Genomic DNA, 23,337 nt, shown 5'->3' on the forward strand with positions numbered 1-23,337 from the left:
CAGTCAGTCAGACAGACAGAAAGTCAGACAGTCAGTCAGACAGAAAGTCAGACAGTCAGTCAGACAGTAAGACAGTCAGAGAGACAGACAGTCAGACAGACAGACAGACAGTCAGACAGACAGACAGTCAGACAGTCAGACAGTCAGACAGTGAGACAGTCAGACAGTCAGACAGTCAGACAGTGAGACAGTGAGAAAGTCAGACAGTGAGACAGTCAGACAGTCAGACAGTGAGACAGTCAGACAGACAGACAGACAGACAGTCAGAGAGACAGACAGACAGACAGACAGTCAGACAGACAGACAGTCAGACAGTCAGACGCACACACATCTGACACTGAGGCACAAAATAAGCCTGTTTTGAAAAGTCATTAACAGAGTTCAGCTCCAGGTCAAACCGGATCCTCTGGGATTAAGTGAAATTAAGTCCAAATTCAGACTTTGAGCTTCAGCACAACAACAACTTGTGAAGATTCATAAGTTGTTTGTATTCAATCACTGTATCATCATCGTCATATTGTGTTTCTTCCTCTGCTTTAATCAGCAACTTCTTCTTCTCTCTCAGTATCAGAACAATCACTTCATCCCGTCTGTTCTGGCATCAAACCTCTCACAATACAACCTGTAACAGAGCATCAGCCACAGACGTGAATGAGAGTGCAGGCACCAGAAAGTGCAGTTGAGCAGTCTCAGCTCGTCGTGTCCGGTTTCTTTGTGGGGACTTAGTTCATTGTGACACCCAGCTGCTCCCACTGCCACCAAAAGTGTGTTTCTGTGTGTGTCTGTGTGTGTCTGTGTGTGTCTGTGTGTGTCTGTGTGTCTGTGTGTATGTTTTCTTCTAACACAAGGCACCCAAGGCTGTTCTTTCCCTGAACAAACATGATACAGCATTTTATTTCTGCACACGCACATGGACGGAGTGAGATGAGTCGACGGATAGAGAGAGACAGGGAGGAGAGGGCTTGACAGGAGAGAGAGAGAGGGAGGGATGGAGGGAGGAGAGGAAAAGAGAAGATGAGAGACAGTGATGGACAGATTGAAAGATGAAAAATGACATAATGGACCGTGGAAATATTATTTTCTGGTCTGCATGGGCGTAAAATGAACAAGACAAACCTCACACTTCAGGACGCAGCTTTGTGTGTGTGATCTCTCTTCTGGTCATGGTGGTTTTTGTGTTTTTATATCATCACAACAGTAAAAATAGTTTTCTCTGAGTCGCAGCTTTAGGCGAAGAGAATGAAGAGAAGGAAAAAAGGATATATTTTATTTGACTGAGGTGCTGCTGGTTCAACTGAGGGACTTTCTAGCTGGTTTGCGTCTTTGCAGTTTTGATTAAAAATCAAGTTTAACCCAATAAAAGTTGAAGGAACAATAAACTCTTTCGGTTTCATCCCAAAGGAGGAGTGTCAGGATGGTGAGTTCCAACCCGTCCAATGATTTTTGAGTATTTGTTATAAAACCGAAGTGAAGCTCATGCTGATGCTGAAGGATTTGAACACAGGATCCTGAAAGTCACTTTTTATCCTGATCTGTTCACAGCCTCTAAGCATCAAGAGCAGTCACAGTCACATGTCAGGCACAAGGGCACTTCAGCAGAAAGAGCTGCACTCATCCATTATCCTCCGGTCTGATGTTGGGGGGGGGGGGGTGGGGGGGGGGGGGGGTGGCTGTTTCAACTCTGACATGTTGATGGTCAGTTAGTGTAGCAATGAGATATGTGTTGTGGTTCACGTGCACAAAACCCAACACATCCGACGCACAATGGTGGCGTTTGGCTTCGGTTACGACGGGGACTGAAACTCGTCTGCGTTTTGTCAGCTGTGTGTGTCTGTGTGTGGTGTGCGTGTGTCTGTGTGTGGTGTGTGTTTGTCTGTGTGTGGTGTGTGTGTGTGTGTGTGACAGCTGGTCTGGCAGGAGGAATGACAGGCATCCACTCTGAGCGTTCCTGTTGACCAAACACTTTTACCTCAGGGAGCCGCAGGAACATAATGAACTCTCCTCTGTCTGGTGAACGCTTTGAGTCGGCGCCAGCTGCGGCTCGGGAGGTAGAGCGGCACCACTCGTCTCACGGTGGGCTGTTCGATCCCGGGACTGACTCCAGCTGTGTTCTTGAACCAGAAACACGGAGAGTGAATGGGGATGGACGACAGGTTTTTTCACTTCCAGAAATGAAGCCAAAACATCCAGATTACAAACGTTTCCATCTTTCGATTATTCTACTTCTATAGAAATAGAACCAAACTTTCTGGGGACGTGAACATTTGAATGTTCATCAGTGTGTTAAGAACATCCTCAAATGACAGAAACATAATCATAGATATAATTATGACATGTCCTGGTGTCGTCCATCTTCATATTCCCTTCTGTGCTGTATGAATTGTAAAGTCTATCGAAGTAGAAACACGCTGCACCCCCCCCCCCCCCCCCCCCCCCCCCCCCCCGCTCTCTGTTTAACGATGTAATTACTGAAACAGCAACTTTTCAGGAACAAGGCTTTGAATTTGACGACGCTGCGTTTTTCACTTCCACAAACCTCCGAGTTCCTTTTCGGGGCCGAGAGCTCACATAGTTTAATGTGTTGTTTCCCTGAGCGTCTCCTGTTGTGTCTCTGCAGCTCGTCTGTCTTCTCCGCTCCTCCTGTCTCGCTCTCTCGGTTCTAACTCTCTGTTTTAGCCGGGACCCAGCTTGGCTGGAGATCAAGTATGTTATAATTAGCCTGGTGCTCGGGTGGAGCTGCTACACGGAGGGTTGAGACCCTGAGCTGCTCCACTGGGGGACGGACATTTAGCATTCGGACAAACTGAGTGATTTAAAACAACAGGATATGAGTCTGGGAGACAGAATGTAACTCACTCACTGTAAAAAGTTATTTAAAATAATCTAAAACTTCTTTTCAGGCCTCTTCCAACAGATGTTCTTCTTTCTCCCAACAAATGATGTAGTTCAGAGGTTTTTGTTTCTTTGAGTTTGAGCTTTTTCCCGCAAATCAAGTTATGGAAACTGGCTTTTCCCCCAAATACTGATGAAAATGAACAAATAAGTTAATGTCTGTCTCTCCTCTTCCTCTCCTCTCCTTTTATTCCTGCTTTCCTCCTCCTCATCACCATCTCACCTCCTCCGTCGCTCCGTCGCTCCATCGCTCCCAGTGTGTGGTAAACCTCATCAGTGAGCTCCAGGAGCAGATGTGCAGGTTTCAGGCAGAGATCAGCACTCGCATCCAGGAGAAACGGGCCCTGGAGGAGCTGGAGGCCCAGCAGGGGGAGCCCAGAGGAGGCCCAGCCCAGGGCCAGGAGCCTCAGCCTGGGTTAGCCGGCTCTGACCTCAGCCTGCCCGGCCCTGACGCCTGGATGCACAATGGAGGACAGACTGTACACGTAGGGAGACTTGATGGATGAACTCATCTTCCCCCTCCTTCCCCATCACTTCTTCTCCTCTTCCTCCTCTCCCCTTGTTTTTTTAACCCGTCCACACACCAGCCGGTATTTTGGATATTCCCACAGAATCAAACTAACAACCTCTCGTGAAGTGTGTGTCGCAGGACGCTGGAGTCACGCTGTGCTCGGGCTTCTGCAGAAATTTGGAGACTTTTGATTGGTTTTCCAAATGCTTCAAATGTCGAAAAGTAAATTAACCTTAAAAAAGCTTCACGTAAAGTCGTGTTGTTTTTTTCTGGTGGACGTAGAAACTCAGAACTTTTGACTCCTCACGTGTTTGAAGCATTTGGAAACAAGAACAGGTTTCAGCCCCGCTCTGGAGTTGTGTCTTTGTGATTCTTGGGTTTTGGATCAGAGTGTGTTGACGTAGTTCTCCTGCATGTCAGTGGTTCCTCCCTCTACTAACCCAGAGCGTCTCCTCCGTCACTGACCTGGTGGAGGGGTCACGGAGCAGGTGTGTGTAGTCAGACGCTGTGCAGGGTTTCCCCCGACCGGCTGATGTGCAGCCTGGATGCTTTCAGTCCTGCCCCTGGGTCCCCCCCCCCCCCCCTGGTTGTTTGATAACTGCACGCTGTGGTGTCTGTTTTCAGGAGGATCACGTTTCCTTTATTAACCCCTGGACTGTTCGGCCCTGGAGACCTTTTGTAACTGCACTGAATGTGAACCTGAATTCCCTCCCAGTGTAACTGTTGGCATGTGCACAGCTCGGATCCAGATTCCAAACGGGAGATATTAAAGTTGTGTTGTGTTGTGTTTGTGTTTTCTTTTCATTTTCCAGCAGGATTTGTTACGAGAAGTGAATCAGCTGAAAAACAAAGTGGACGAGCTGGAAGGAGAGAGGAGTCGATACGAGAAGAAACTCAGAGCCACCAAGGTAAAAAAACTTCATCTTTATACAAGGATCATATTACCACAGATAAATATGACTAGAATACTGAATGAGCGTCAATATGCTGATTGACGTTGAGTTAAACTGAGCCGGACCGAAGCGTTGCCTGAAACCACCGGGTAAAGAAAGATGTAAGACATGACAGATCATTAAAGTAAAGCCAAATCAAGTATAGGTCATAAACCACGCCTCCTCCATGTTAGTGGATGGGACATGGAGTAAACTAACAAGAAGCGCAATGAATCCTGGGAAAAGTCGGGACAGGAAGGATCTTTGAGAAGCCTTCCGAAGGACGAAGCCCCTGAAGTTTCATATTATTGAGAAATTAGAGTAGTTGTGTGTGAGTTTTATAATTAAATCTGTTAATTAGCTCTAATAAAAGCGCGTCTCCCTCTTTCTATACTGATCATTGTTCACTGGAAGGAGGTGAAAGTTGCTTTATCTCACTGCTTCCTTCCTGCGCCTCCTCCACTGCCTCTGTGCTCTATTCTTCTATATTAACTATTAACCCCTCTCTCTCTCTTTCTGCCGCTTGCTCCCACTCTGCCTTTCTTTCTCCTCATCTCGAAATCAACCCTCTCATTACCCTCTTCCTCTCTCTCTCTCTCTCTCTGTCTCTCTCTCTCTCCAGCTCTCTATCTCTTACTCTCTCCATGTGTGTTACCAGTCGCTCATGACCCAGCTGTCCAGCCTCAAGCTGACTGTGGAGCACACGCAGCTGGAGAAGCAGCACTGGGAGGAGCGCTGGCTCGGCGCACAGGTGCCTCCTCTTCCTCCTCCTCCTCCTCCTCCTCCTCCTCCTCTTGCTCGCCGCCTCTCGTCTGATTGAGTCTTTTCCCCGAGTCTCTGCATCACTCCGTCCTTTTGCTTTTCCACCTCTACACCCTCCAGTGTCCTGCTTCTCCTCTTCATCCCCGTTTCTTGATTTTGCACTTTGCGCTCGTCCTCCTCCTGATCCTCTGTATTTTGTTTTGTTGGTCATGTGACGGCTGAACTGAGGAGTTTGCAGAAGCAGAAGAAACTTCGTCCCTCTGCTTCCGACTGTCTCTCTTCCTTTCTGACATGTGACAGTTTGCATGGATAATGTGATTCTACGTGATGTGTATGCATCAGTGTTGTTTGTGTGTGTTCAGTTGTTGTAAATGTTGTAGGAACTATTTAAGAAGTTATCAGATTGATTAACTGTTTCCTGTGGAGACAAAGAAAGTTTTTTTGGTTTTATTTCAAGTTTAAGCAACATTTTCTCACACTTACATCCAAAACACACAATTTTTAATTATTTATTTTATTATACGTCTGGAAAACAACAGCCTCCCAGTTTCTAGCGACCACTAGGGGGTCCTGACCCCAAGTTTTGGAACCTCCTTATGCATTGGGGGCGTGTCCTCCAGCTCTCAGTTAGGCTCCACCCCCCACTCCTCCAAATATGGTTACTCCAATTAGTCAAACTTCAAATCCTGGAGATCTTCTGGAGAATGTCCGGAATCATTTGTGCGAACATTCTCTGGAGTTCTAGTCTGAAACAACTTGAGACAACAAGTTCTATCTGATTCCACGTGATGTTTTTACGTCCACGGACAAACCCGATAAGATTCTCCTGTGATTCCAGTCGCCTTGAAACTCACATCTCCATGATGTTCAATGAGCCGAAGCACCAACTCTGTTTGTTTCCCTCCACAGGCCGAGATCTCCGAGCTGCAGCAGCTCTTGGCCTCCAGAGACGCAGAGATCGAGTGCCTGCAGACTCAGCTGCTCGCCAGGGACGGCTCGGCCAACGACAACGCAGAGAGAGGTACGCTCCACCAGGACCCCCCCCCCCCCCCCCCCCCCCCCCCCCAAATCGTGGCACATTCCACATCTGTCAGTGAGAATGTGTGTGTTTGTGTGTGTGTGTGTGTGAGTGCCAGCGATGTGCAACCTGTGTCGACTCTGAAAACTGTTGCATCTAATCAACCTGTTCCTCTCTCTTGACTTCTCGCCTCTCTGCTGCCCTCTGCTTTAGAGGAGGTGTATATCAAGCAGCTGATTAACAAATGTAAGGCTGTGCTGTTGTGAACGAGTCCGATTTCCAACCAAACACAAACTCTACAGACACCTGAGGGCGATTTGTCTCCAGAGACTGAATGAGTGAGGTTAGAGCTTCACGTGGTCGAACCCAGGTGTCTTCTGGGAGAGCGTTTGGTTTGGAACTGGACCGGAGCCGAGTCACTCTGTGTAGAACACGTCCTGATAGAAGTGTTTCCTTTCAAATCTCCTGACGCGACCTTCTGTCAAACATAATGTTCTTTATAAACCTCCAGGGGGTTTCTATCCTGCTTATATTGTGGCCCAAGAAAATACTAAACTGTAAGATGATACCTGTTTATCCAGACTTAGCTGTTTCTCATGTGGTCACTCTATAAACACGTAGAACCCTCTGTGTGCATGAGTGTAACGGATCTAACATATCTATGTCTATATTCAACATGTTAGATTCTATCTGTGATGGTTTCTTTCACCTTCACTGCAACAAACCAGTGGATTTAAAGGGGCACGTCAGCAGGTTCACTAACGACAGGGTCAGAGGTCAGAGGTGATGATTTCTGATGATCAATCGATTTCATCTTCGGAGAAAGTTCCTCCAAAGCCACAGCAGAAGTTTTTTTTTATTTTTAGTGCAGTGAGCAAATGAATAATCAGAAAAGAAAACAAGACAGAGAGAGATCTTAGGATGATCTATAAATCCAAAGATATGGATTCTGTCATTTGTTCTAGAATTTACGTGTTAAACAATATCTAGTAAACAGATTTTTATGAGTAGAATTGGTGGCGTTCCCCTTTAAAATGTCTTTCTGTTTTTTAAACATGATTCGCCTCATGGGTTTTTTGTTGTTGTTGTGTTTGTTTGTGTGTTTGTGTGTTTGTTGTTGACCAAGTGCAAGTTTCTGTTCCCCTACAAATCGGAGATTTCAAGAATAACTCTGTAATATTACCAGAATAGAGTTTAATGTTACAATAATAAAGTTCTAGTATTACAAGAAGAAATTTATAATATTACAAGAAGAAATTCTTAATATTACAAGAATACATTTGTAAGAATAAAGTTCAGTATCAGAAGATCAACCTGAGGAGGAAAGTGCAGCATCTTTTACTTTAGTAGAAGTTTTACAGGGATTTTTCTCATTAAATTATGACTTAATTCTTGTAATATTATGATTTTATTCTCCAAATGTCCGTTCCATTCCATTTCGTCAGCCTCTGTTGGTCTAAAGATTAAATTGCAGTGATTGAAAACAGAAACCTTGTCCTTCCTGTCACTTCCTGCACCGGTGTTTGTCCCAGGTGTTGGTTCTGATTCGCTGTCAGTGTTTGTTTTGCTTGTTGATTCATATTAGCGATGCTGTCACGTCCATTACCGGCCTCACGTCAGGCACCAATCACACCCCCACAGGTCTCTGAGACTCTGAAATAACACTTGAATCCTTTGCTTCTGTCCGTCAGACCAGGAGTACCAGAGGTTGAAGGTGGGGATGGAGACTCTGCTGGCGTCTAATGAGGAAAAGGTAAATCAAACATGTCTTTTCTCACCTGACTACATATGAACGGCCTCTTTTCTCTGAGCACTTAACGTCTGTGTGATGAACAGGATCGTCGGATCGAGGAGCTGACGATCCTCCTCAGCCAGCACAGGAAGATGAGGGAGGTCCTCGCTCTCACTCAGGGTACGTCCTCATGATATGAGTGTTTTGTGGAACACAGTATTCGACTCCTCTTCTTTCTCTCCTTCCTGTTGACTGTGATGTTATTGAGCTGTGTGTTTTCTCCCCCCCCCACCAGGGAGCAGTGAGGAGGAGCTGAGCGGCAGTTTGAAGCTCAGAGCCATCACACACAAAGCTCACTCCGACATCCTCCGGTCCGAGGTAACGTCTCAAACTGTCGCCTGGAAACATTTCTACACAAATAATCTTTAGCTTGAATCACTGAGTTGTGTTTGGTCTCCACAGATCTCCTCCAGAGGATCTTCTCCACTGATGTTATCATCCTCACCGTACCAGAGAGAACTGGACTTAAGGTACAGACGCACACATCTGGACATAACTTTTAAAACATGTCTTCATCCTAAAATGTTTTGATTTATAATAAGGACACACACACACACTTATAATGTCAACAATTCCTCTTTTTGTTGTTTTTTCTAAGCCTCCAAAACTCAATGGACACATCGTTGGTGTCGACTGCAGATACGAGCTTCTTCAACGGTTCCTGGTGAGTTCCTGTCAGCGACCACTTCTACCAACACTCCCCTGGAATTTAACTTAGCAGCTCCAAACGTCAGAAAACTCTCGATTTCACAACGTCAAAGTCATAAAAGTTTCCTGGATCCGTCTCGTTGTCCAGATCAAGAACTTTCTTGGTCCGTGTCTCATTCTCCCACAAAGATTTGTGGAAGTCTGTTCGGTTTTCATATCAGATTTAATAATATCACATTAAAAACAACAGGAGTTCAATCATGGCAAAGGAAAAATGACAAAAGCGTTGATAAAAGATTAGATTTTAGAAATAAGACGCAGAAGATAAGTTATAAAGACATAGAGACAATAATATAATGATAATGAGGTGTGAGAACATGGTGGAGGTATCATTTTAATATCATGTGATTCATTCCTTGTCCTCAGGCACCAGCGCAGGTTGTTGTCCAGCAGCCTGGAGGAGCTGCAGAGTGGATCCTTACAAAAGGTTTGTTATTAATCTGTTGTTTTCCTGCTGCTCATAAAACTGTTTAACCTCCAATTTACATCAACTAACTTTCTACTGTCAACTGCTTTTTAACCGACTAGAAATAACTCTAACTTCTGTTCTTACTATATGACTAACCTGCTCACTCTCTCTCTCTCTGTGACTGTACTGTGTGTGTGTACGTGTATCTACTTGTGTGTGTGTACGTGTATCTACGTGTGTGTGTGTCTCCTCCCTCTCTTGTACCTGTGTTGACTGTAGGCTGTAGAGGTCCAACCTGCTGAGAGTGAATCAGATGTGAGGGCAGAGGTACTGATCTGCTGCTCGTCCTCACACAACCAAACCTTCTCTCTCATTAAAGAGTCTGAGAGCAGGATTGTTGATTTCACGTTCAGATTGTGTGACGCTTGCACTCACAACCCTTGAGCTTGCACTCACTTAGTTCCTTGCTTGTGCTCCAGCTCCAGCTCTTCTCCTTTGCACAAGATTCCCCAAATGATAGAATGTCCGGTGAAGTGATGACGAATTAAACTGCCCCTTTGGTTCCTTTTCCTGTTGGTGCTGCTCCAATTAAATTCAGTGGACATCCATTTAGTGTTTACAGTTGTTACAGTGATCTTAATAAATCCCTGACGTCAGGAGATAGCACGAGTCACCTCCCGCACGGGACGCTCAAACACATAAAGCTAACGCACCCTCGTTTTCATTCATCATCACGACATCTGGCTCTTCTATTGGTTGTTGCACAAGAAGAATCCAAGAGCAGAGGAGAGATGTGAGAGAAGACGTTTCACACTCAGGGATTAGCTGATGGGCAAACTTTCACTTGGTCTCAAGATGCTGAAGGTCAAAGGTCAAGGTCACACTGGACTCATAAACACGTTTATCAAATCTGCCTTTAGGGAAGTTCTTACAATTTTGACCAGTAGTCAGTAAAAGATGAATTCATTAGATTCCAGGGGTCAAAGGTCACAGTGACCTGATTAGTAATGCATGTACACGTGGAGGCATGTGACCACAGGATGGGGATTCTAGTTTAATCATAATATTTTCTATCGTTAAAGCGCCGGAGTAAGAAGAAGCATATTTCTTCTTGAGATCCTATTCATAACCTGAGCTTGTTAATGTTGAACCATGTGACATCAGACTTCTGTGTGGTGTTGCCCCGTGAGTGACTCAACGCTCCCCCTGACCTCTGACCTCTTGTTCCCAGTGTGACGAGCCCAGTTCACAGCTGAGTTCTCTCTTTCCCACTGCATGTGACCGCTGCACTTTACTGCACGCTCATAACACACATGGTCGTGAACACGCAGGCGCACGGGCCCGACCTGGACGGGCTGTCAGGAGCGCTCGGCGTCATGGCCGCCTCGCAGCTGTTTCTCTCTGCTGGCCTTTCCCCTGCTCCTCCTCCAGAGCCCCGGTGACTCTGAGGCCTGCTCAGATATTAAGACGTCCTCGGACATCACGTCAGCCTCCAAGGAACAAAGGAGCAAATCAAACATGACCCCCCCACTCCACTGTCTTATGAAAGATATTTACATGATGAGAGAAGTAGAGAACATGTGATTTAATACAATATACATGACGGTGCATTGCTGAAATGACCGAATTCAAAGAGGTTTGAGATTTGAGATTGAGTCAAAGCTGGAATCAGTGAAATTTGAAATTCAGCAGCACACGTTCATCGTACATGTATTCTAAACTCGGTGCTGGATCCACCAAACAAATCTGCTCTGATCTTTAAAGGCACTTTCACATCTCCCTTGTTTGATCTAAACCTTTTAGTTTAGTCTGACCCGGGGTCCAGACCAACAGACCGGACCCAGGTGGACGTACAAGTGTCAGACAAAATACTTTAGTCCCTAAATCACAATCTGAAGCCATGAAGACTGTGGAACAAAGACATGAAGCTCGGTTCTGACTCTCAGGTGTGAAAACGCTCTTATTTGTATTTTTGATTTCTTTTCGTTCCTTGTGCAGAATCCCGACCTGGAGCTGAGCAGGTATCAGACGCTACCTGGGAAACGAAGTAAAAAGAGCGAGCGGAGACCTGAGACGAACGGAGACGGAGAATACTCGTCCCCCTCGCAGCTGTCCCCTGTTCACAGCCCGGAGCAGGACTACAGGCTGAGTGAGTCCGAGCAGCACCGACCTTCACTGGGCTTAGAACGTCACTGTCAGGGTTCTGTTAACTACCTTCTGATGAAAGAGTATCAGGGACATGAGGAGGAAAATGTGAGAGGATTTGTCATCTTGAGAATAAATGATAATACAGATAAACATCTGTGCTTTTGGCTAAAAGGGAAATAATTTCCTTGTTTCTAAAACTGAGGAGAAATTTTCACCAATTTATCTGCACAGGGTATTTTTGTTATTGATTCCCAACATTCTGGATCCTGCAAAACTGAAAAGAGCAGTCATTCTCCTATAACCTTTCTTTCTCATGCCTGGTTCTAATAATCTTTCTAACTAATGAACATGACTGATAGTGAAGCGTGAGTTTATATTTTGACAGAATTGACGAAACAAACACCACAAACATTTGCACGACGCTTGTTTAACGTTGGATGAGATCGTCAGCAGCTTAAAGACGGGAAGAAGTGGAAATGTTTGGCTAGTTGTTTCCATTTACTTCCAGTCTTTATGCTAAGCTAACGATCTTCTGGCTGTATCTTGCCACACAGACATCTGGAATGGTTTTGTGATTTTGGAAGAAAAGATCCTTGACTTTAAATAAAACGAATGGACTGAACTTATCCTGAATAAAACTTTGTCAACGAACTCTGCTCAAACTGCTTCCTCCTCTATGGTCTCCTCTTCCTCCCCTTCTCCTCTTCCTCCCCTTCTCCTTTTCCTCCCCCTATCCTCTTCCTCTTCCTCCCCTTCTCCTTTTCCTCCCCTTTGCTGGCGACAGTCCGCTGCAGGAGTGCCAGTGCTCCGGCTCTAGGTACTGTATGCTCACATGGAAAATCAAATGTCAGCACTGGAAACACACCTTCACAAGGCTGTCACCTGAATGTCAAGCCTTTTCAAACGGGGAAATACATTTAAAATATTACATGCTAGGTTTTAAATACGTTTTTAAGGGGTCTTAATTATGTCAACGTTCATTAATGCTAATTCCATTTGACTTAAATTTTTTAAACGCAGCATTTTCAGTTTGTTATGAGTTGTAGATCTTTCTCAACAATACAGATATAAACCCAATGTAATAAAACAAAAAAACAGATATTGTTTGAGATATAACTTGGTGTTTCGAGGGTTATGGCTAATTTATGCTAAAAGTGATACGTCCATTTCAGAGAGTGTAACCGTTACTGCCTACGTACTAAACGTAATCCTCAATCCACTAGAGGGCAGCGCTGAGTTGAGAGTTTCAATGGTGGAGGCAGTTGGATGATGTACGTCTTAAGGAAGCCACGTTGTAAACAGCGGAGGCCCAACTTACCAACACATAGTAAAAATGTACACAAACTGAAGACGTAGCAATTAGGTAGCTAATGTTGAGCATACATTTTCTACTGGGCTTCTTCACTTCACTGTGATTATGGGGAAGCGTACGTTTCCGTCTCTGTCGCACTTGACACGGATCTTAAATTTGGTTTTATAAAGTCGAAACCTGTAGAAACCTTCGTTCAAACGCTTCCGACCGACAAAATGTCACGTCCGTTATCTCCTGGACAAAACCAGATTGTCCCGTCACGGTCAAACATCCGAGGTGAGCGACTGTTTCCCACCGAGGATCAGTGAACTATCCAGTGAGGATTATTAGGCCTCCCTCCCTCTGAGAGCTGTGTTGAAGATAATGCTGCAGCTCTCTCACATCAGCGTTCACAGAAAACCAACACACACTCACTCTGAGAGCTAACAGGCATAGAAGCATCCGCCAACGCCAGAGCTTAGAGCAGGAGTGTGATCACAGAGCCGTGAGAGGGCAGAGGAACGCCAGCTTAAGGATGCGCACAGTTCAACTGGCTTAGACATCCCAGAGTAAACAAACAGGGATGCAACCTGACATCCTCACTTCTGCCCCCCCCCCCCCCCCCCCCCGCTTGCCCTCTCGCCGACGGTCTGAAGCTGGACGTCGCTGAGAAGGCACGAGTGGAGAGAGAGAGCTTAAAGTAAACAACGGGGAAAACAAGTCAGCATCAAACAGCGGCAGCAGATTAGATTCAAACCAGTCAGGGATGGAATCTCTCTGGTCACTCTTGGGTTGTTGTGTTACTTCTTTGTGTACGACACAGATTCTTATAAATAACGTGTGTGTGACTAACGCTGGCTTCTGATTTCTGTCCACTTGCTTTCCTCTCGCTTCACTAACTGGTTCAGGATCTCCTGGGAAACACGACCTCTATGAAGTCGGTGGGTACTGACCCCCCCCCCCCCCCAGTGTGTCGCTCTGTCATCGCCCTGTTGAGTTGTGTGTTTGCTGCTTGACTGGATCCAGAGTGATCCAGCTTTCTTATTAGGGACATTTTGGCTTCATTTCTGGATCAGGAGAGACTTGTCGTCCATCTTGATTTAAAGTCTATGGGGAAAAATCAATCAGACTTTGGGAGATTTTCCAGTAAACTTCCCATCAAGTGGTGATGTACAAACAAATGTGTCCATTGTTCCCAGTACAGTGACAATAGAACCTTCCTCCAGTTCTCTCTCTGTTGGTGTAGTAATTGTATCTTCCACCATGTTGTTGATATTGTTATTGTCGTGACTGTAGTATTTCCCTGTATGTACAACATGCAGTCCACACAGTATTAGTTTTGTACGATAGTTTTGGACACACTTAATAAATCCCACCTGCTCTTTGGCTAAATCTATACACTGCATGTGAAATGAGAAAAAAGCCAAAAGACCTGGTGGCATCACAGCTCATAAACCCCCGCCCATATTTGCTGTCACGTCATCAACCTCCCTGCTGTGTTTGTCTCTGGCAGGACATCCAGAGAGGCTGGACGAGTTCGTCCTCTCAGACCAGTCCCCTCTGTCCTCCGGGGTGGACTCTGGACAACAGTCACCGGTCTCACCAGAGAACAGGAAGAGTCACCGAGGCATTAAGAAGCTCTGGGGGAAGTGAGTATTCAGGTCTGTAGGTTCTGGTGTCATACATTCCAAATCTTCATCGTTCTCACAGTATTTGTCTCTTTGTCTCTTTTTTGTGTTGTCCTCAGGATCCGCCGCAGCCAATCAGGAAGCCCCGTCCAGGTTATGGACCCGGAGCTGGGAGAGTTTAAGAGAGGAGGCTTCAGAGCCACAGCTGGACCCCGACTGGCCCGATCAGGGAACACACGGTACACATATATACACATATATACACATATACTAACATACATATTATCATACATGTAGAATATATCTGAAGGGGACACAGGGAAAAAGACACTCGTTGTGGCTGTGTCGTCTCATTTAAGACAATGTCTCTTTTCCTCTCAGAGACCTGAAGTTGCCTTTCTCCAAGTGGAGCACAGATCAGGTGTGTGATTGGCTCGAGGACATTGGACTCGGCCAGTACACCGTCTTTGCTCGCCACTGGGTCACCGCCGGTCAGACTCTCCTGTCGGCCACCCCACAGGACCTGGAGAAGGTACACACACACACACACACACACACACACACAGTTTATCACTTCTCTGTACGGAGACATCTGGAACTGGCTCATTTTTACGTACCTGACGAATGAATCATCCGATCGTCCATCTCAGTTCTGCTTGTCTGATCGGCCTCGTTGTGTGTCACTTGGTTTTTGTCCCTTTAGTTCCGTCCATCGCTGCGTCTCAACGTCCTCTTTAGTTTCGCCTTCAGCGCTGTTACCTTGTCTGTCCAATGTGTCACTCTGTCTCTCACCACGCTCGTGTCTCTGTCTCTCACCTTGTGTCTCTGTCTCTCATCACGCTGGTGTCTCTGTCTCTCACCTCGTGTCTCTGTCTCTCTCCACGCTGGTGTCTCTGTCTCTCACCACGCTCCTGTCTCTGTCTCTCACCACGCTCGTGTCTCTGTCTCTCACCTTGTGTCTCTGTCTCTCATCACGCTGGTGTCTCTGTCTCTCACCTCGTGTCTCTGTCTCTCTCCACGCTGGTGTCTCTGTCTCTCACCACGCTCCTGTCTCTGTCTCTCACCACGCTCGTGTCTCTGTCTCTCACCACGCTCGTGTCTCTGTTTCTCAACACGCTCGTGTCTCTGTCTCTCACCTTGTGTCTCTGTCTCTCATCACGCTGGTGTCTCTGTCTCTCACCACGCTCCTGTCTCTGTCTCTCACCACGCTCCTGTCTCTGTCTCTCATCACGCTCGTGTCTCTGGTCCCCTGCAGGAGATGGCGATGAAGAACCCTCTCCACAGGAAGAAGCTTCTTTTGGCCGTCAGGACGTTCAGCAGCAAGCAGCCGGAGAAGTCCTCGGAGCTCGATTACATCTGGGTCACACGTGAGCTTTTAAATCACACACACACGTTTATGTATCATGAACTTTATCGTTATGAAAACTGAAATGTCTCCTGTTGCAGGTTGGCTGGACGACATCGGCCTCCCTCAGTACAAGGATCAGTTCAATGAAGGACGAGTGGACGGACAGATGCTGCAGTTCCTCACCGTGGTGAGTTAGTAAAGAAGCTGCAGAGTTAACTTGATTCAGATCTTAAACTTTAGAGAACTGGATGAACCAGAGTAAATCCTTGTATTTGATCTGTGGCAAACTTCTTCTTCTCCTCCCTTGATTTCAGAATGACTTGTTATTCCTCAAAGTGACGAGTCAGCTCCATCACCTCAGCGTCAAGTGTGCGATTCACGTTCTCCACGTCAACAAGTTCAGCTCCAACTGCCTGAAGCGCAGGCCAGGCACTGAGGTGAGAGTGTGTGTCTGTGTGTGTCTGTACTTGTGTATCTGTGAGGACCATTTTTAGCAGAGACCTTATGGAGTGAGGACATTTTTCAAAGGGCTGTTTGAGGGTCAAGACTTAGGATCAGAATCTGTGTTAGTTCATACATTCCTCCATTTGTTTCAGAACCAGTTCTCTCCCAGTGAAGTGGTCCAGTGGTCCAACCACCGGGTGATGGAGTGGCTGAGATCCGTGGACCTGGCGGAGTACGCTCCGAACCTGCGGGGCAGCGGCGTGCATGGAGGACTCATAGTGAGTAACTGTCACGACAATAGAGTTTATAAAGATGGATGACATGACGGCTCCTTAAAAGTGAAGCCAAATCATCTTAGTTGCCCCCTGGTGGCTGGCTGCAGAATAGTTTTGGTTTTAATTGTTTTTTGAGGATGTGAAAATGGGCTGAAACGTCTTGATTGACAGGTGGGACTGACTTGTGATTGGTCGAGACAGACTCTGGCTCCCATATCCGAATATTTTGGCTTCATTTTTGTGCAACGGGATAGAGTGGCGACATGTCGGCCATCTTTATTACCAGCCTGATAATGACCTTTATATCGTGAACTCGTCTCCTCCCCTCAGATGCTGGAGCCTCGCTTCAACTCGGACACGCTGGCCCTGCTGCTGAACATCCCTCCTCAGAAGACGCTGCTGAGACGCCACCTCACCACCAACTTCGACAACCTGGTGGGCGGCCAGGCGCAGCAGGAGAAGAAGGAGTACACGGAGGCGGCCGGCTGCTCCCCCCTCAGCATCGCGGCCAAAGTGAAGGTGAGACGACACAAACACAGGAAGACCTTGTGTGTGACTCGGAGCAGAAGAGGAAGAGCTGCGAGGCGACAAAAAGACAAACACAAACGCACAGTGAACCCGTCCTCCTCTGAGAAAGCACCTTAATCCACAGTGAGACCTCGGGTGTCAGCTCCGGTTAAGCCCTGAGCCCCTCAGTGATTTTAAGCCTGTGAGAACAGACTCGTCCCCGGGACCGCCGCGCTCCTCCTCCTCCTCCTCCTTCTCCTCCTCCTCCTCCTCCTCCTCCTCCACCTCCTCCTCCCCCTCTTCCTCCTCCTCCTCCTCGAGGATTAGAGACTCCGCCGTCAGCGCTAAGTCCTCGTGTGCTCTGCTGAAGAGAAACTGAAAATAAAGAAATCCACCGTTAAAAAACACACAACTCACAATAACTGTCGACCCATTTTTGACCTCGGACACCTAAAGTCCAAATGTCCTGAGGGGGCCATGAATATTAATGTGCACAGATATGACCTGGAGAATAGGCTTTGTGTGTGTGTGTGTGTGTGTGTGTGTGTGTGTGTGTGTGTGTGTGTGTTTATGTTTGTGTAGGAGAGAACACACTTATAAAAGCTGCTGTTCCTTCCTGCCTGATATCACTTATTATTCATCTGCACTGAAGACACAGAACATGTGGATATGAGAAAAGTATAGTATATTATATTATATTATATTATAGTATAGTATATTATATATTGTATTACCTTCACCGAGGAGGTTTTCACTCCGATCCGTTTGTTTGTTTGTTTGTTTGTTTGTTTGTTTGTTTGTCAGCAGGATTACACAAAAACTACTTAAGGGATTTCCATGAAACTTAGTGGGAGGAAGGAACCTGGACCGAGAAATAACTCCTTTTCCATAACATTTTGAGATTAAGGCGTTTTTTTGACATATTCACCAATTTTCCAGCTAATAATTCATGGGTCTAGATGAAAACATATTTAGGGACCGTATTAATATGAGTGTTTGTTGCAGCTTGAGTGACTTCAAAGCTCAGCAGGACAGATTTCATTTGACCCACAGTCACATCTTCTGTCTTCGTCTTCTTTCCACCGCAGCCAAAGAAGTTGGGTTTCTCGAACCTGACTCACCTCCGGAGGAGACGAGCGGACGAGTCCACAGATTACGTCTGTCCCATCGAGTCGCCTCAGTCGGGACAGCCCGTGTCCAACGGGACACAGATGCGTCCGTACGCCGGCTTCAGAGGCCTGAGCCCCATCCTGGACCGGGAGCCGGACCACTCCAGGGACCAGTCCAGGGACCAGTCCAGGGACCAGGTGGGGCTCGAGGACAGCAGGGCTCTCCCATGACAGCACCCGTGACCACAACATGGCGTTAGTGTGTCCACGCCACGGACAGCCATGTTGTCACGCTTTCGGCCAATCGGCTTCTACTCTGCTTCCTTTGCTTGCGGCCCATAATACCTCAGCTCATCCGCTCCCTGCTCCTCCAGACCCCCCCCCCCCCCCCCCCCCCCCATCAGCCCGACCCTGTGCCTTACTCCTGAAGAGATTCACAGACTGTGTCACCGAGACGATGAATCTAGAGCACAAAGCGTTTCGATGATGTCACTTCCCCTCAGATAACTGACTAACCCGACCTCAGCCTCAAACCTGTGCCATGAGCGCCCCTCTCTCTCTCTGGACTCTTCCTGTGACATCACTTCCTGTAACCCGCACAGTATATACGGACAACTCCTGTTGTACAGTATTCATTTCTAACATGTGTTCACCACCTCTAGGGGATTTTTAAATGTGTGCGAGCCATCACATCACCTCCACCTTTTGTATCCTGCAGTTTGAATACAGGTCTGTCACATGGCTGAGATTAACTCGTGCAATATTTGCATAATCTTACAAATGGAGGGATTTTATTTAATATTTATGTGATTGCAGATCCAGTTATGAAGCAGCATGTTTTCTTTGAAACCTGAGGTGGTGATTTTGTACCGTTATTTTCATATTTGACTGTAATAGTATTTTTATAGTAAAGAAAATCCTGCTCTGCTAAAGGAAGCTCACGTGTGCTCATGTAAATGTCCAAAAGAAATTATCAAATCATTTAATAAACAAAAATTATACGTGTGTAAAGTGGATTCCTCCTTTTTATGGAAAAGCAGATAGAAGTGTGTGAGATGATAAACAACAAGGATGTGACACAGCTAACCTCAGATACCTTCATCATTAACCTCTGCTGTCATCATCATCCTCATCATCATCACCGTGGCTGTCATGGATGCTCCCCCCCCCCCCCCCCCCTTGTCCATCACCATGTTAACCCTGTGTAAGTTGGCATGAGAAGTGCATGTGTGACCCAGCATGAAGCTGCAGGTTCAACCGACCTGATCCACAGACTTCACTGTACGAATATGAAACACAACTTTTACTGCTGCTCAGGAAGCTCGTCATTGTTTCACTCGCAGACTGGAAATAAAGATGGCCGACACAGCTCCACTTCCTGTCGCGAGAAGTGAAGCCAAAGTGTCCTGCATACAAATAATTTAGACCAAAGACAAATGTGAGTCAGTCTCAGCTTTCAATCGAGACATTTCACCCCAAAGTACGTGAATGACACCATGTCTCCTGGTGACATCACATATAAACTCCGTATTTTAATTTGGAGCTGCACCAAAGTCTTCTACTTCGTAAAGTTAAAGAACGTGAAAACAAATTTCCGCCCTCTTATCCAGATCGACACAAAAATGTAATTGCGCATCCTTCTCCCAAGTCTGTTTGGAGAAAAACATAAACTCTTTGAATACTTCATCATTAAATTAAATCAGTTAAAATGCACTTTTACGATTGGTCCACATCCCATCCACTAACACGGAGGAGGTGGCATTAAGGACCTATACTAAAACCAGCCTCCAGGGGGCGATCGAGAAGTTTTGGCTTCACTTTCAGGAGCCGTGATGTCGTCCATGTTATTACAGTCTGTGTGTGTGTCTGTGTGTGTGTGTGTGTTTGTTTGTGTGTGTGTGTGTGTGTGTTGCAGATGGCGAGCACAGAGGGCACCATGTTGCAAATAGAAGCTCTGTCTGAAAGCATCAACAACCTCACAGTAAGCACCAGCACACACACACACTCTCACACAGACACACACACACACACAGGCACACACACACACACACACACACACACACACAAGCTGCTGGGTAATGACTCCTGCAGCAGCTGATAAGTGAACGCTCCTCGTCGACTGCAGCAGAAGCTTCAGTCGCTCAGATGGAAACTCTGAGTTTAATGTGAGAAATAAACATGAACAGTCGCAGATCTGTGAGGAAATTAAAAAGTAATTCCAGTGAAACCAGCGGGAAACCTGCTCCCAGTACTTCATTACTTCCTGTAGTCATGGAGATGACAGCCTCCATTATCTTCCTCCTGTTGTTAATTGTACATCAAAGCTGTGCACGACCACCATGTGATAAAATGATAATAAATGTCACTTAGAAGATATTATTAATAATATTATTTGAGGGAGCATCAAGTTGCACATTTAAATAAGAACCTGTTGAAACTGTGTAAACATTTGAGTTTTCTTTCTCCAATTTTCAGAAATAAATTAATTTGATGTGCTTCCAATTGTACTAGAACTTTATCAATCAATTAATTAATGAAATCACAATTAATCAAACCTAATTCATCCCCAACACCAGCTGCCAGGTAACCTCTTAAACTCCCATGGTGCTTTGCTTCCAGCTCCTGCTCAGCCGGGAGGAGCTGCAGAAGGAGAGGAGGCGGGCGCTCGTTTGACACTGACCAAACGCTGCTGTCAATCAACCGCCTGCAGCAGCCAATCTCAGTCCTGCGCTGCACCCCAAGCCCCGCCCTCACTCTGCTTATCAAATCACCTTCTACCAGCCACTGATTCTCATGTACAGGAAACACTGATTTAAAAAGGTCACACTTTTTAATGTTCTACGATGATGAGGTTTCAAACAGAGTGAAATTCATTCATCTGGAAATTTGAAAGCACAAAAACTATAATTTGAGGCTCAGGCCATTTTACAAAGTTTATTCATTCACAATATTAATGGGACATAACTTTACTACCACGTTCATTCTTTGGAATTATGTTGTTCACTTTAGGAAGGATGGAATTCTGTCATGAATGAGTACGATCTTTTCATCCTAGTTAACGTGGAGAAGACAAAACATATGAAGGATCCTGTGATTATGACTTAAAGTGGCTCCTCAGTTCAGTATTAACGACAGAGTCTGTGAAACCACTTGACAACATATTGGTACATTCTACACAAGCCTAACTTCAGTATATCAGGTTTAGACGTGTTAAACATTTGTGAACTTGAGGAGCTTCAACAGCCCGAGGAAGAAGAAATCATGGAGAAGCTGGAATTCATTTTGCCCTTGTCAATATCAGTAGTTTTTTTTTTTGTAGGTTTTCTTTGGATGTTCACATTTTTCTGCTCATTCTGTAGTTTGATGATGATGGTTCCTTCCCCCTGCTCGTCCCTTTGCACCTCGGTACAGAACTGGTTCAGATGTATATTACTGTAAATATTACTGTAAATATTTAGGACAGTAACTGTAACAATCAACCGAAATGTAGAACTGCACAAATGGCAAAGCACTTGATGAACTGTCTAATAAATAAAAAGCACTGTGACAGACTGGGTGCTCTGAGTTATGAACACATAACCTCAGGTGATTAGTAAACTGTCTCTTTCACTTCATGTGGGACTCGACTGAAAGTTCCTTCTGCTTCACAACCTGGAGAAAAGTTTCAGGTTCTATTGGTTAAAACTTGAACAATTCAACTCCCTGTCACAATAAAACTTGAGCCGACTCAACCTACATTTCCTTATTTGTGTTTCTTACCGAAATGAGAGACGAACATGAGTTCAGCATTTTGTTTACCCAACAACCCCCCCCCCCCCCACCGCCAAGCTGCCGCTGACAGTTAACTGGTAAGATCAGTCTTTTGTTGACTTAGCTCAAATTTGACAAGTTTCAAACACCACACCCGCACCTCCACAGTCCCCTGGGAGCCCGTGGAGAGAAAACCCTCCTTATTCTACTGAAGGTTCTGCACACACCAGGACCCAGGAGACATCGGCTTCACACACACACACAGACACACACACAGAGACACACTGTGTGTTACGGCAGGGTACAGGAGCCGTGGGCCGGTAGTGGACTTGGAACTGCACTTACCTCCAGACCCGTCCTGGTGAGTAACTTAAAGTTTTAATAGTTTTAAGATCCATATATTTAGTGCTGTGTCAGGGCTTCACGTTGGTAGATAGACGACTTTTAATGTGCAACTGTAATTTATTCATTGTTAAATGGAGGAAACAATGTCGCCATATGGCAGGAGAACAAAGAGCTCATCAAAATACCAGTTTCTAGTTCTACCAGCCATATGTTCCTTTCTAATAAGAGTCCATGTTCATCTAGTTGTGTAAACTCTGTTCGTAGTGGATCAGGGAGTCCACCCAGTGATCTCCGGCTCTCCACCAGCAGTCCATCATGGGCAAACCCTTCAGCAAACCCACTTCGAAGCCCTTCCAGAACTCCAACTTCTTCAATTTCAATCACACGTCCTACGCCCAACCCCCCCCAGATGTGAACCCGGCCCCTCGACCCAGCATCTTCGCCACGCTGAGGAAGCCCCCCGTCGCCAAGCCCAATGATTTCATTCCCCTGTTCAACGACTGCATCTCGGCCGCCGCGTCCAGAACTCAGGAGTACCTCCTCTTCACAGACCCCGAGGTCAAGTTCCACCCAAGCCCCGAGGTGCTCACTCAGGTAGGTGCCTCCATCGGTGATAGACTTCAGTGCGTTGATATCTCAAACTGTTCCTCAGAGGTTCCTTGTCTTCCCACAGGTCTTCCTGATGACCTACATAACCCAGAGTCTGTGCCTCAACATGACAGACACCTTCAACTGCACCGCCATGACCCCCGAGCAGCGCATCCTCCTCGGGGCCGACTGGGTCTGGGCCCTGCTGCAGAAGCCCACCAAGAACCCTCGGATCCAGATCGCCGTGCAGGTCCTGCACCTGCCGGAGAGGGAGGACGCCGAGGAGGAGGACGTCCCCCCCGAGGGCTTCAGCGAGTCCATCCAAATGGCCCAGAGGGCGACGGGCAACAAGACCATGTACGAGAGGTTAGTGGACTTCTGCACCTCGGTCGGCAAGGACTGCTACGCCCTCTTCTTGTTCTTCGGGAGGAAAAACGACAAGGGCAACATCTACGGCGTCCTCAGCAACAACTTCGAGGCGGCCATCGGGAAGTGCGACAGGATCGACCGGCCGTTCATCGAGAACTTCTTCAAAGGGTCCCGGTATCTCCACACAGCTTCTGGAATGATGCAGGCCATCGTCACCAAGAAGGAGGGAGATCCTCTCACTCTCATGATGAAATTCAGCTGAACCACAGGAACTGATGATACCAGATGACACCAGATGATACCAGATGACACCAGATGACACCAGATGATACCAGATGATACCAGATGACACCAGATGATACCAGATGATACCAGATGATACCAGATGACACCAGATGACACCAGATGACACCAGATGACACCAGATGACACCAGATGATACCAGATGATACCAGATGACACCAGATGACACCAGATGATACCAGATGACACCAGATGACACCAGATGACA

General features: G+C 46.4%; 2 protein-coding genes across 9 annotated transcripts in view; both read left to right on the forward strand.

Moving 5' to 3' along the window:
• ppfibp2b (PPFIA binding protein 2b) overlaps positions 1-20,462 on the forward strand; it is a 53,372-nt gene extending 32,910 nt beyond the window's left edge. For 5 of the 8 annotated variants that reach the window (XM_053426540.1, XM_053426546.1, XM_053426544.1 and 2 more), the window contains 21 exons: positions 3,150-3,377; positions 4,216-4,311; positions 6,007-6,118; positions 7,807-7,868; positions 7,952-8,027; positions 8,143-8,225; positions 8,310-8,377; positions 8,506-8,571; positions 8,982-9,042; positions 11,023-11,173; positions 13,977-14,112; positions 14,211-14,330; positions 14,473-14,623; positions 15,347-15,458; positions 15,538-15,626; positions 15,754-15,876; positions 16,036-16,161; positions 16,489-16,677; positions 17,754-17,972; positions 19,690-19,755; positions 20,394-20,462. In XM_053426540.1, the coding sequence (XP_053282515.1) occupies positions 3,150-3,377; positions 4,216-4,311; positions 6,007-6,118; positions 7,807-7,868; positions 7,952-8,027; positions 8,143-8,225; positions 8,310-8,377; positions 8,506-8,571; positions 8,982-9,042; positions 11,023-11,173; positions 13,977-14,112; positions 14,211-14,330; positions 14,473-14,623; positions 15,347-15,458; positions 15,538-15,626; positions 15,754-15,876; positions 16,036-16,161; positions 16,489-16,677; positions 17,754-17,972; positions 19,690-19,755; positions 20,394-20,447 (2,388 nt within the window). In that variant the 3' untranslated portion in view covers positions 20,448-20,462. Of the gene's footprint in view, positions 1-3,149; positions 3,378-4,215; positions 4,312-6,006; positions 6,119-7,806; positions 7,869-7,951; positions 8,028-8,142; positions 8,226-8,309; positions 8,378-8,505; positions 8,572-8,981; positions 9,043-9,303; positions 9,352-11,022; positions 11,174-13,976; positions 14,113-14,210; positions 14,331-14,472; positions 14,624-15,346; positions 15,459-15,537; positions 15,627-15,753; positions 15,877-16,035; positions 16,162-16,488; positions 16,678-17,753; positions 17,973-19,689; positions 19,756-20,393 lie in introns of all 8 variants that reach the window. The other 3 variants (XM_053426548.1, XM_053426542.1, XM_053426543.1) reach the window with 3 other exon arrangements.
• A 1,722-nt stretch (positions 20,463-22,184) lies between these two features.
• rep15 (RAB15 effector protein) lies at positions 22,185-23,152 on the forward strand. Its single transcript, XM_053426349.1, has 2 exons — positions 22,185-22,463; positions 22,543-23,152. The coding sequence occupies exons 1-2, from the start codon at positions 22,185-22,187 to the stop codon at positions 23,086-23,088; spliced, it is 825 nt and encodes a 274-aa protein (XP_053282324.1). The 3' UTR covers positions 23,089-23,152.
• The last annotated feature ends 185 nt before the right edge of the window (positions 23,153-23,337 follow it).

Source organism: Pleuronectes platessa, chromosome 7 (assembly GCF_947347685.1).
Source record: "Pleuronectes platessa chromosome 7, fPlePla1.1, whole genome shotgun sequence".
NCBI lineage: Eukaryota > Metazoa > Chordata > Actinopteri > Pleuronectiformes > Pleuronectidae > Pleuronectes > Pleuronectes platessa.

Excerpts from the sequence above, each read along its gene's own strand:
- rep15 (XM_053426349.1), top strand. The coding sequence starts at position 22,185 with ATGGGCAAACCCTTCAGCAAACCCACTTCGAAGCCCTTCCAGAACTCC. Across the intron at positions 22,464-22,542 it reads GCCCCGAGGTGCTCACTCAG|GTCTTCCTGATGACCTACAT; the intron begins GTAGGTGCCTCC and ends GTCTTCCCACAG.